Here is a 12537-nt window from a genome sequence, read left to right on the forward strand (position 1 = left end):
AAGTATTCAGGTGCTTCCCGCGAAATAGTGCTAGGTATATAACGACCACGACTGACGGTAAAATGTATTTTTTAAGCCTATACAGCGCGTACTCCGTACGGGGTCTATTCCCAGCACTGCAACTCGTGTATAACCAGGATCTACAGCTTAGCTTCCAGTGAAACTCAACCAAGGAAGATTAAGAAGTCTCGGGGGTTAGCTGTCTTGAATCCGCAATGAATTTGTGAAATCAAGAAAATATAGGAAAAGTTCGTGCGTGCAGAGACGACGCTAGGCTTCCGTCATCATCATTTCAGCCAAAAGACGTCCACTTCTGGACAAAGGTTACCCCCAAGTTTTCCCACAAAGACAGATCCAGGTGTTTCTTGCGACCTAGATAGGGCTTCACCAATGCGGTATTCAGTGCGTCGCGTTATAATACACTAGAAGCTCAAAGTGGCGCTATACTCGCCGACGGAATGCGACGCGTTCAGCTGCGTGCAAGCGGGCTGGAGCGCGGTGGCGTGCGGACAACACCACTCGCTGGCGCTCGACGCGGCCGGACAAGTGCACGCGGTCGGCAGGCAGGAGTACGGCAGGTGAGTGCAGTAACTAAGCTAGTGCTATTGTCATCTTCATTTTCAGCCAAAATACCTCCACTTCTCACCAAAGGACTCGCAAGGATTGGTACAGTAACAAAGCTAGTGCTATTGTCGTCTTCATTTCAGCCAAACCACGTCTACTTCTGGCCGAAGGACTCCAAGGATTTTTAAATTTTACAAAGGGTAGTCGTAGCTCGAATCTACCTGTACAAAGACCTGAGTGTGCGATAGACGAAGCTAAGCATCATTTCAGCCATAGGACGTTCATTACTAAAGCCCGGTCTGCGATCATGTAGAATTTTGTCCAATGACCCCAAGCTACCCATCCTTATCACTCGCGCGTAATTATGTTGCTGTCGCGCTCGCACACTCACTGCGGGCGCCCGTCGCACAGTCGCGACAGCAATATAATTACGCGCGAGCGATAAGAATTGGTAGCTTGGGGTCATTGAACAAAATTCTACGTCTCACAGACTGGGCTTTATCATTAGCTCCATTTCAACACCACTCGCTGGCGCTCGACGCGGCCGGACAAGTGTACGCGGTCGGCAGGCAGGAGTACGGCAGGTGCGTACAGTAACTAAGCTAGTGCTATCGTCATCTTCATTTTCAGCCAAACAACGTCTACTTCTGGCCAAAGGACTCTTAAGAGCTATCATTAGCTCCATTTCAGCCAAAGGCCATTCCCAAGTATTCAGGTGCTTCCCGCGAAATAGTTAACGACCCCAACTGACGGAAAATTGTATTTTTTACGCCTATACACCACTCGCTGGCGCTCGACGCGGCCGGACAAGTGTACGCGGTCGGCAGGCAGGAGTACGGCAGGTGGGTGCAGTAACTAAGCTAGTGCTATTGTCAGCTTCATTTTCAGCCAAAATACCTCCTCTTCTGGCCAAAGTACTAAGGGCAGTCGTACCTCGATCCACCTGTACAAAGACCTGAGTGTGTGAAGAAGAAGCTAGGGCGATTATTAGCTCCATTTCAGCCAAAATACCTCCACTTCTAGCCAAAGGGGATTTCTACTAAGGGCAATCGTACCTGGATCTACTAGTATAAAGACCTGAACATGCGAAGACGAAGCTAGGCATCATTTTAGCCATAGGACGTTCACTTCTGAACTCTTCCAAGTATTTCTAGTATGTGCAGAGACGACGCTTTAGGCTTTCATCAACATCATTTCCAAATGATGTCCACTTCTGGACAAAGGCTACTCCCAAGTATTCCCACAGACTAGATCCAGGTGTTTCTTGCAACTTAGGGCTTTACCAAGGTAGTCTTCAGTGCGCCGCGTTATAATACACTAGAAGCGCAAAGTGGCGCTATACTCGCCGACGGAATGCGACGCGTTCAGCTGCGTGCAAGCGGGCTGGAGCGCGGTGGCGTGCGGACAACACCACTCGCTGGCGCTCGACGCGGCCGGACAAGTGTACGCGCTCGGCAGGCAGGAGTACGGCAGGTGGGTAATGACGAAGATACGAGCTATCATTAGCTTCATTTCAGCCAACGGCCATTCCCAAGTATTCAGGTGCTTCCCGCGAAATAGTTAACGACCGCGACTGACGGAAAATTGTATTTTTTTACGCCTATACACCACTCGCTGGCGCTCGACGCGGCCGGACAAGTGCACGCGGTCGGCAGGCAGGAGTACGGCAGGTGGGCACAGTAACTAAGCTAGTGCTATTGTCAGCTTCATTTTCAGCCAAAATACCTCTACTTCTGACCAAAGGACTAAGGGCAGTCGTACCTCGATCCACCAGTACAAAGACCTGAGTGTGCGAAGACGAAGCAAGAGCTACCATTAGCTTCATTTCAGCCAAAATACCTGCACTTCTGGCCAAAGGGGATTTCTACAAAGGGCAGTCGTACCTGAATCCATCAGTACAAAGACCTAAGTGTGCGAAGACGAAGCTAGAGCTATCATTAGCTCCATTTCAGCTAAAGGACGTCTCCTTCTGGCCGAAGGACTCCAAGGATTTCTACTAAGAGCAGTCGTACCTGGATCCACCAGTACAAAGACTTGAGTCTGCGAAGAATCATCATTTCAGCCAAAGGACGTCTACTTATGGACAAAGACTACCCCCAAGTATACCCAAAACAACTGGTCCTGCGCTGCCTGCATCAACACTTCCTGCGACCTAGTTAGGGCTTCACCAAGGTAGTCTTCAGTGCGCCGCGTTATAATACACTAGAAGCGCAAAGTGGCGCTATACTCGCCGACGGAATGCGACGCGTTCAGCTGCGTGCAAGCGGGCTGGAGCGCGGTGGCGTGCGGACAACACCACTCGCTGGCGCTCGACGCGGCCGGACAAGTGCACGCGGTCGGCAGGCAGGAGTACGGCAGGTGAGTGCAGTAACTAAGCTAGTGCTATTGTCGTCTTCATTTCTAGCTTCATTTCAGCCAAAATACCTCCACTTCTGACCAAAGGACTCGCAAGGATTGGTACAGTAACAAAGCTAGTGCTATGATCGTCTTCATTTTCAGCGACTCGCAAAGACTTCTACAAGTGTGCTATTGTCATTTTCATTTCAGCCAAACGACATCCACTTCTGGCAAAAGGACTCGGATTTCTACAAAGGGCAGTCGTACCTGGATCCAGCAGTGCAAAGACTTAGTGTGCAAAGATGCAGCTAGGGCTTTAAGGAATAGGGCGTCATTATAATTTCAGCCAAACGACGTCTACTTCTGGTTGAAAGACTCCAGAGATCTACAAGGGGCAGTCGATCTGGATCCAGTAGTACAAAGACCTGAGTGTGCGAAGAAGCTAGGCATCATTTCAGCCAAAGGACGTCTACTTTTGGACAAAGGCTACCCCCAAATATTCCCACAAAGACCGGTCCTGCGCTGCTTGCATCTAAACACTTCCTGCGACCTAGTTAGGGCTTCACCAAGGTAGTCTTCAGTGTGCCGCGTTATAACAGGCAAAAAGCGCAAGCGCCACTCTTGTGGAGGAGTTTTGGGCTGACGCTGTGTAGGTTTGTTGTCGACACGATAAGAAGAAGAAGCGCAAAGTGGCGCTATACTCGCCGACGGAATGCGACGCGTTCAGCTGCGTGCAAGCGGGCTGGAGCGCGGTGGCGTGCGGACAACACCACTCGCTGGCGCTCGACGCGGCGGGACAAGTGTACGCGGTCGGCAGGCAGGAGTACGGCAGGTGGGTGCAGTAACAACGCTAGTGCTATTATCGTCTTCATTTCTAGCTTCATTTCAGCCAAAATACCTCCATTTCTGGCCAAAGGACTCGCAAAGACTTCTACAAGTGTGCTATTGTCATCTTCATTTCAGCCAAACGACGTCTCCTTCTGGCCAAAAGACTCCAAGGATTTCTACTAAGGGCAGTCGTACCTCGAATCCACCTGTACAAAGACCTGACCATTTCTAGACAAACCCCTCTCCCAAGTATTTCTAGTGTGTGCTGAGACGACGCTAGGCTTCCATCATCATCTTTTCAGCCAAATGATGTCCACTTCTGGACTAAGGTACCCCCAAGTATTTCCACAAAGACCAGATCCAGGTGTTTCTTGCAACTTAGGGCTTTACCAAGGTAGTCTTCAGTGCGTCGCGTTATAATACACTAGAAGCGCAAAGTGGCGCTATACTCGCCGACGGAATGCGACGCGTTCAGCTGCGTGCAAGCGGGCTGGAGCGCGGTGGCGTGCGGACAACACCACTCGCTGGCGCTCGACGCGGCGGGACAAGTGTACGCGGTCGGCAGGCAGGAGTACGGCAGGTGGGTAATGACGAAGATAGAGCTATAGTGTGGTCTGTGAGCACGTAGAATTTTGTCCAATGACCCCAAACTACCCATCCTTATCACTCGCCCGTAATTGCTGTCGCGCTCGCACACTCACTGCGGGCGCGCGTCGCACAGTCGCGACAGCAATATAATTAGCGAGCGATAAGGATGGGTAGCTTGGGGTTATTGGACAAAATTCTACGTGCTCGCAGACCAGACTATAGACAAATCCCTCTTCCAAGTATTTCTAGTGGGTGCAGAGACGACGCTCGGCGCTCTAGGCTTTCATCAACATAATTTCAGCCAAATGATGTCCACTTCTTCACAAAGGTTACCCCTAAGTATTTCCACAAAGACCAGATCCAGGTGTTTCTCGCGACCTAGTTAGGACTTCACCAAGGTAGTCTTCAGTGCGTCGCGTTATAACAGGCAAAAAGCGCAAGCGCCACTCTTGTGGCGGAGTTTTGGGCTGACGCTGTGTAGGTTTGTTGTCGACGTGACAAGAAGAAGAAGCGCAAAGTGGCGCTATACTCGCCGACGGAATGCGACGCGTTCAGCTGCGTGCAAGCGGGCTGGAGCGCGGTGGCGTGCGGACAACACCACTCGCTGGCGCTCGACGCGGCCGGACAAGTGCACGCGGTCGGCAGGCAGGAGTACGGCAGGTGGGTGCAGTAACTAAGCTAGTGCTATTGTCAGCTTCATTTTCAGCCAAACGACGTCTACTTCTGGTTGAAAGACTTCAAGGATTTCTACTAAGGGCTGTCGTACCTGGATCTAGCAGTACAAAGACCTGAGTTCGAAGACGAAGCTAGGCTTTCATAATAATTTCAGCCAAAGGACATCTACTTCTGGACAAACCCCTCTTCCAAGTATTTCTAGTGTGTGCAGAGGCGACGCTCTAGGCTTTCTTCAACATCATTTCAGCCAAAGGGTGTCCACTTTTTCACAAAGGTTACCCCTAAGTTTTCCCACAAAGACAGATCCAGGTGTTTCTTGCGACCTAGATAGGGCTTCACCAAGGCGGTATTCAGTGCGTCGCGTTATAATAGGCAGGTGTTTCTCGTGACCTAGTTGGGCTTCACCAAGGTAGTCTTCAGTGCGCCGCGTTATAATACACTAGAAGCGCAAAGTGGCGCTATACTCGCCGACGGAATGCGACGCGTTCAGCTGCGTGCAAGCGGGCTGGAGCGCGGTGGCGTGCGGACAACACCACTCGCTGGCGCTCGACGCGGCCGGACAAGTGCACGCGGTCGGCAGGCAGGAGTACGGCAGGTGGGTGCAGTAACTAAGCTAGTGCTATTATCGTCTTCATTTCAGCCAAACGACATCTAGCCGCAGGATTCCAAGGATTTTTACATTTTACAAAGGGTAGTCGTAGCTCGAATCCACCAGGACAAAGACCTGAGTGTGTGAAGAAGCTAGGCATCATTTCAGCCATAGGACGTTCACTTCTAAAGCCCGGTCTGCGAGCATGTAGAATTTTGTCCAATGACCCCAAGCTACCCATCCTTATCGCTTGCGCGTAATTATGTTGCTCTCGCGCTCGCACACTCACTGCGGGCGCCCGTCGCACAGTCGCGACAGCAATATAATTACGCGCGAGCGATAAGAATGGGTAGCTTGGGGTCATTGAACAAAATTCTACGTGCTCACAGATTGGGCTTTATCATTAGCTTCATTTCAGCCAAAAGACGTCTACTTCTGGCCGAAGGACTCCAAGGATTTTTACTAAGAGCAGTCGTACCTAGATCCACCAGTACAAAGACCTAAGCGTGCGAAGACGAAGCTAGGCTTTCATCATCATTTCAGCTAAACGACGTCTCCTTCTGACCCAAAGACTCCAAAGATTTCTACAAAATGCAGTCGTACCTCGAATCCACCAGTGCAAAGACCTGAGTGTGCGAAGACGAAGCTACGGCTATCGTCATCATTTCAGCCAAACGACGTCTACTTCTGGACAAAAGCTACCCCAAGACTTGGGGTTAGCGAGTGACAGGTTCTTGCTTTGACCTTTAAAAGCAAATAAGAGGGTACTCACCATCAGCGTTCACCAGTTGGCGCCGCAGCCGACTGAATAGGCCAGGGCGCCAACTGGTGACTATACCATCCACTTTATTATCCAGCAACCTTTAATTCTTTAATCAAGAAAACGAGATCAAAAAATTAAAATCAAATATTTTATTCAATTTTGACAAGTATTATGGCACTTATAAACTTCAAAGATAATAATAAAAAATATACCACGTAAGGGGCACTTTACACTAGGAAAGTAGTTTTTTTTATGCATAACAAGGCAGGTATTAGACCACAATCAAAACAAATTGAAAATTTGTTCCCGCCGGCTTCGCTCGACTATTGTGTTGAGCTCACTCGTGACACAAGCATATTTAGCTTAGTACGAATTAGTGATGTGTGAAATAACAAATTACTAATAATCTTAATAAAAATATAAAAAATAAAAAACCAATAATAAGAAATTAACAAAGTTCTTCTACCCACAGGTTAGGGCTGGGCGACAGGGAAGGCGACGCGGAGGCCTTGGAGCCAATTCCAAAGCTGCAGAACAAGAAGTGCATTAGCATAGCGGCTGGCACCTGCAACTCCTTTGCCGTTGCTGACTCCGGTAAGTTTTTTTTATGCAATATAATGTATTTTCATTATATTTTATGTAAAAAATAAATACATTGTCAGCATATTGCTGTCTTAAATTTTCTATTACTTTATGGAGCAATATGCTATGATTGCTATTGTATTTGTATTCGCCAGTTGGCGCCACTATCGAGTAGGAACCTGTCACTCGCTAGTGGTTACGACAGTGGCGTCAACTGGTGAACTCGGAAGCGATAGGAGGTCCTGCATTTGCGTTCACTAAGATAGTGCCACTTGTCATTCGCCAGTGGTGTCATCAACTGTTAAGTATAAAAATGACAGCTCTCAATGAGTGTTAATGAGAGCTATCGTTTTTATACTAAATAGTGCGTGAGTGTAAATGCTATAGTCCTCACCAATGGTTGTGAGGATTAGGGGCCATCCATAAAGTACGTCACACGAATTTCATGATTTTTTGAGCCCCCCCCCCCCCCCCCCCGTCCTTGTCACAGGTGGTCACATTTCTGAGACCCCCCCCCCCTCCCCCTCCCTAGTGTGACGTCACATGTTTTGCAATTTCACATCGAAAAATTATTAAATTAAAACAGCAGTTCCGAAATTAGTTTTATTTCCATTTAAATTAAGTACTTTTTTATGAAATCAACATTATATTAAATATTTGAAACAATTAAAATGTGATGTCTTGGCACTTGTCACACTTTGTCGACCCCATCCCCCCCTTAGGTGTGACGTACTTTATGGATGACCCCTTATAGCCATGAGCAAGTGACAGTGGCGCCAACTGGTGAGCGCTAAAACGATAGCCCTTATTATTAACCGAAACCGGTATAATATTACTCCTATATCCGTAACCGTATCCATAACCGAAACTACATATCCATAACGGGCGGGTCGCGCTGCGAGCCCCGGACCGGTACGTGTGGCGGCGGCGCCGGCCGGCGGTGCTGCGCGGGAGGACTAACCTGCTCAATAAAGCGCCGTTGACGCGCGCCATTTCCACTCTCAATCTAATTTCAGATAAAATAGAAATTTTTTCTTGTACTCTGAATGAATTTACAAAGGCATCATTATTTGTTATATTTTATGTTATGTGTAGGTTTGTATGTAGGTGGTTTCTAGTTGTGTATTTGACGTTGTGTATGTTGATGTGTTGTCTTCGCTGTCGCAGTGGGATGTCCTGTGATGACAGTGTAGTGTTGTTGTCGTTGTAAATAAATAAATAAATAACATCCCTGTATTAAAAAAAAAATGAAAAATGAAAAATTTTTATTGCTACACTAAAAAATAAATTACTTACATGTGCATGGGTACACAGAAATAAAGAAAAAAAGAAAAAGTTATAAACAAAATTTGAATCTTATGATGTTACACTTTTATAGGTAAGCAAAAGGTACCAGTCTCAGCATAATGCTGAGCTACAAGCTCAGCGCTGATTTTCAGACTGGCCCTGAAAATGGTCGGTTGGGTTGGGAGGATAGTGTGTTTTTGAGGCACATGTTAATTTTCTGTGGCGGTGTAGGTGTTTGAGTGTTTTCTAAGTGTTTTGTGTTAACGTCTGTTGTTCATCCAGGCGAAGTATTCGCGTGGGGCATGGGCAGCGAAGGCCAGCTGGGCACCGGCAACTGCAACGACGCCGCCGAGCCTGCGTTGGCGCCGCTCGCCGCGCCCGCCGCGCCGCTGCGCGTCTGCGCCGGCGGCCAGCACACCGTGCTGTTATTGGTGAGTTCGTTGAGTTGGTGCAGGCGCAAACTGGGCGCCAAATCGATTATATGAGGGTTTTCCTAATTACGTTCTCCAGTTAGCGCGTCTGCGCCGGCGGGCAGCACACCGTGCTGTTATTGGTGAGTTCTTAAAGATGGTGCTGTTCGGTGGAGGCGCCAATTCAATTAGATGAGGGATTTCCGCTGCGCGCTGGCGGACAGCACACTGTACTGTTATTGGTGAGTTTTTAAATTTGGTGCAGGCGCCAAGTGGGCGCCAAATCTATTAGATCAATTACGCTCTTCAATTAGCGCATGTGCGCCGGCGGATAAAACTCCGTGCTGTTATTGGTAAGTTTTTGAAGTTGGTGCAGGCGCCAACTTCTATTCTTCCCCAGGCGAGGTATTCGCGTGGGGTATGGGCAGCGAAGGCCAGCTGGGCACCGGCAACTGCAACGACGCCGCCGAGCCTGCGCTCGCGCCGCTCACCGCGCCCGCCGCGCCGCTGCGCGTCTGCGCCGGCGGACAGCACACCGTGCTGTTATTGGTGAGTTTTTAAAGTTGGTGCAGGCGCCAATTGGGCGCCAAATCGATTATATGAGTTTTCCTAATTACGTTCTCCAGTTAGCGCCGCTGCGCGTCTGCGCCGGCGGCCAGCACACCGTGCTGTTATTGGTAAGTTTTTAGAGTTGGTGCAGGCGCTAACTGGGCGCCAATTCGATTACATTAAGTACGCTCCCCTATTAGCCCCCCTGTGCGTGTGCACACCGTGCTGTTATTGGTGAGTTTTAGTGCGCGAATTGGCGCCCAGTTGGAGCCATTTCGATTAGATTAATTACGCTCCCTTATTAGCTCCCCTGTGCGTGTGCACACCGTGCTGTTATTGGTAAGTTTTTGAAGCTGGTGCAGGTGCCAACTTCTATTCTTCCCCAGGCGAAGTATTCGCGTGGGGCATGGGCAGCGAAGGCCAGCTGGGCACCGGCAACTGCAACGACGCCGCCGAGCCCGCGCTCGCGCCGCTCACCGCGCCCGCCGCGCCGCTGCGCGTCTGCGCCGGCGGCCAGCACACCGTGCTGTTACTGGTGAGTTTTTAAAGTTGGTGCGGGCGCCAACTGGGCGCCATTCCGATTAGGTTAAGCTCTCCTGGTAGCGCCCCTGCGCGTCTGCGCCGGCGGCCAGCACACCGTGCTGTTATTGGTAAGGGGGCATCCATTAATTACGTGAGACAAAGGCTATTTTTTAATTACACAGGTACAGTTTCATCGCATACATTTCAACCAAAGAATACATTCACAATAGGGATGTTTCCTGGGTAAAAAAGCAAGAGTTTTAATTAGTCCGTCAGTTAGCTTATCAAAAACAACTACTAGACACTTATTTTTCACTTTTTACGTGACGTCAGTGAGTGCGTAAAAGTGCAGCACTTTGTGACGTCGCGCGGAACTTCAACGCACTATAACTTTGTAATTATTTGTTTGATTGACAATTAAAAATATACGTGTCCAATATTTTTTTTATATTAAAATTGACGGACTAAAAAATTTGTTTTAGGAAACTAGCCTATTCAATTAAAATACACATACACTGACACATTACACTTTGTCGAGTGAAATAAATATAGATTCGATTAGATTAATTACTCCTATTAGCGCCGCTGCGCGTCCGCGCCGGCGGGCAGCACACCGTGCTGTTATTGGTGAGTTTGTTGAGTTTTTAAAGTTAGTGATGTTCGGTGCAGGCGCCAACTCGGCGCCAATTCGATTAGATTTATTTTACGCTATCCTATTAGCGCCGCTGCGCGTCTGCGCCGGCGAACAACACACTGTACTGTTACTGGTGAGGACGCCAACTGGGCGCTAATTGGTGTTTTTGGAAGAAAATATTTTCCAATTATGCTTTGCAACAAAAGTTAAATGAAGGTTTTCTTAATTGTGTTCATCAGTTGGTGCCACTGATATGTTAACACTATTTGACAGTGGTGCCAACTGATGAGTGCAATGAGGAAACAATCACGACTTTGACTGATTTGCATCATCTTAACTTTAACCGTAATTATCATTTTAACACATGGATACTCCAACTGTTAAACTAAGATGGTGCAACCCAGGGCTGATAATTTCCAGTACTGCAGTCTATTCCCATCGTATACATGACTGTTCTCTTTACCTTTTTATTATTTCACTAATCCTATATAAATAAAAATGAATTGATGTTCGTTAGTCTGATTAAAACTCGAGAACGGCTGGGCCGATTGAGCTGATTTTGGTTTTAAAATGTTTGTCGTAGTCCAGGGTAGGTCTAAACGGTGAGCAATACGCGCGCGATATTGTTTTTCTGTGACAGACAAAATTCCACGCGGGCGAAGCCGCGGGGGGAAAGCTAGTAAAACATAAATACATTATCTGCAGTATATTCCCATCACTTGATTGTTCTCTTTAACTTTTTATTACTTACTAAAATACTTTTTTTTTTAATTAACTGTCCTCACCATAGGTTGTCTGGAAGAGAGCGCTTCATAGCGATAAGACCGCCTAGTTGTACCTTGTGTGTTACTTTTCTTTCTGTTCTTTACTTTGGTGTGCAATAAAGTGTATTTATTATTATATTATATTTTCCTTTTCTTCTCACAGGAGGAGCCACAGTCGCAAAAGGAGGAGTCACCGGCACCGGAAGAAGAGACCAGCGAGCAAAAGGCCGACGCGGTCACCGAGGAGGATGAGGAAGAAAAGGTAATGTGCTACTGTTTTTTTATACAGGGTGTTAGGTAAATGGGTATATGAGCCGACACTAGCCCACGTGAACATGGGCATATTAATGGTATGGTGAAGTCAGAAATTCGATATCATCGTTTTATTTTTTTTTATTTTCATACAAAATATTTTTTATAAAATCCGATTTGTATGAAAATTAAAATAACTAAAATGAAGATATCAAATTTTTGACTTCACCGTACTATTTATATGCCCATGTTAACATGGGTTAGTGTCGGCTCATATACCCATTTACCTAACACCCTGTATATTAAATATGTTAACTAATAAGTTAACTCTTTCTGTATTTTTAAATGTATTTTTATGAGCTACAAAAACGCTGTTCCAACTATTGTTATAGTGATACAATTTTAATGTTGTTTTTTCATGTTTTTTTATTTCAATTTCTAGTCACACAAGTACCTTTTTATCGCCTGCTCTATGGCTATCAATTCTGCGAACTTTGTACCTCGCTCATCGTCGCTTCAGCTTTACGGGCTAAAAACTCAATAAAACTCATTTATTTCTGTAAATAGGCTTAAAAAAAGCACTTTTACACGTCCCAGTATTAACCCTACCACTGCTTCAGGACAATAAATGGGCCAGTGCTGAGAAGAAGCAGCGCAAGAAACTCAGTCACTATTGTCAGCCTCTTTTTCAAAGGTTTACATGCTTTAAAATGTACAAAGTTATAAATATTTATGCGAGCTAGGCAGTAACGTATCCCAAACATTTTTATCTTTTAAATAATCATCGACTTTATAGTAGCCCTTTTTCATTAAGGTACTTTTAATATGTGCTTTGAATTTATGAATGGGTAGTTCTACAACAGTTTGTGGTAATTTATTAAAGAATTTAATACATTTTCCCATAAATGAATTACCAATCTTATGCAATCTGAAATTTGGAACGGCAAGTTTATTTTTGTTTCTTGTATTAAAGTTATGCAAATCGCTCTTTTTCGTGAATTGCTCTATATTTTTGCGGACATATAAAAGGTTTTCATAAATGAACTGTGAAGCTACTGTCAGTATGTTTATTTCCTTAAAAAAATCTTTCAAGGAAAATCGGGGTCCAAGGTTATAAATGGCCCGCACTGCTCTCTTCTGCAGAACAAACACAGTTTCAATGTCCGCGGCTGAGCCCCACAACAATATGCCGT

General features: G+C 46.7%; 1 protein-coding gene across 1 annotated transcript in view; it reads left to right on the forward strand.

Moving 5' to 3' along the window:
* LOC135084360 (regulator of chromosome condensation) overlaps positions 1 to 12537 on the forward strand; it is a 45326-nt gene that overhangs the window by 20880 nt on the left and 11909 nt on the right. Inside the window, exons 10-15 of the mRNA XM_063979138.1 lie at positions 474 to 578; positions 1255 to 1279; positions 1886 to 2037; positions 6817 to 6938; positions 9024 to 9172; positions 11256 to 11354. Of these exons, the coding sequence (XP_063835208.1) occupies positions 474 to 578; positions 1255 to 1279; positions 1886 to 2037; positions 6817 to 6938; positions 9024 to 9172; positions 11256 to 11354 (652 nt within the window). The remainder of the gene's footprint in view (positions 1 to 473; positions 579 to 1254; positions 1280 to 1885; positions 2038 to 6816; positions 6939 to 9023; positions 9173 to 11255; positions 11355 to 12537) is intronic.

Source organism: Ostrinia nubilalis, chromosome 26, assembly GCF_963855985.1.
Source record: "Ostrinia nubilalis chromosome 26, ilOstNubi1.1, whole genome shotgun sequence".
NCBI lineage: Eukaryota > Metazoa > Arthropoda > Insecta > Lepidoptera > Crambidae > Ostrinia > Ostrinia nubilalis.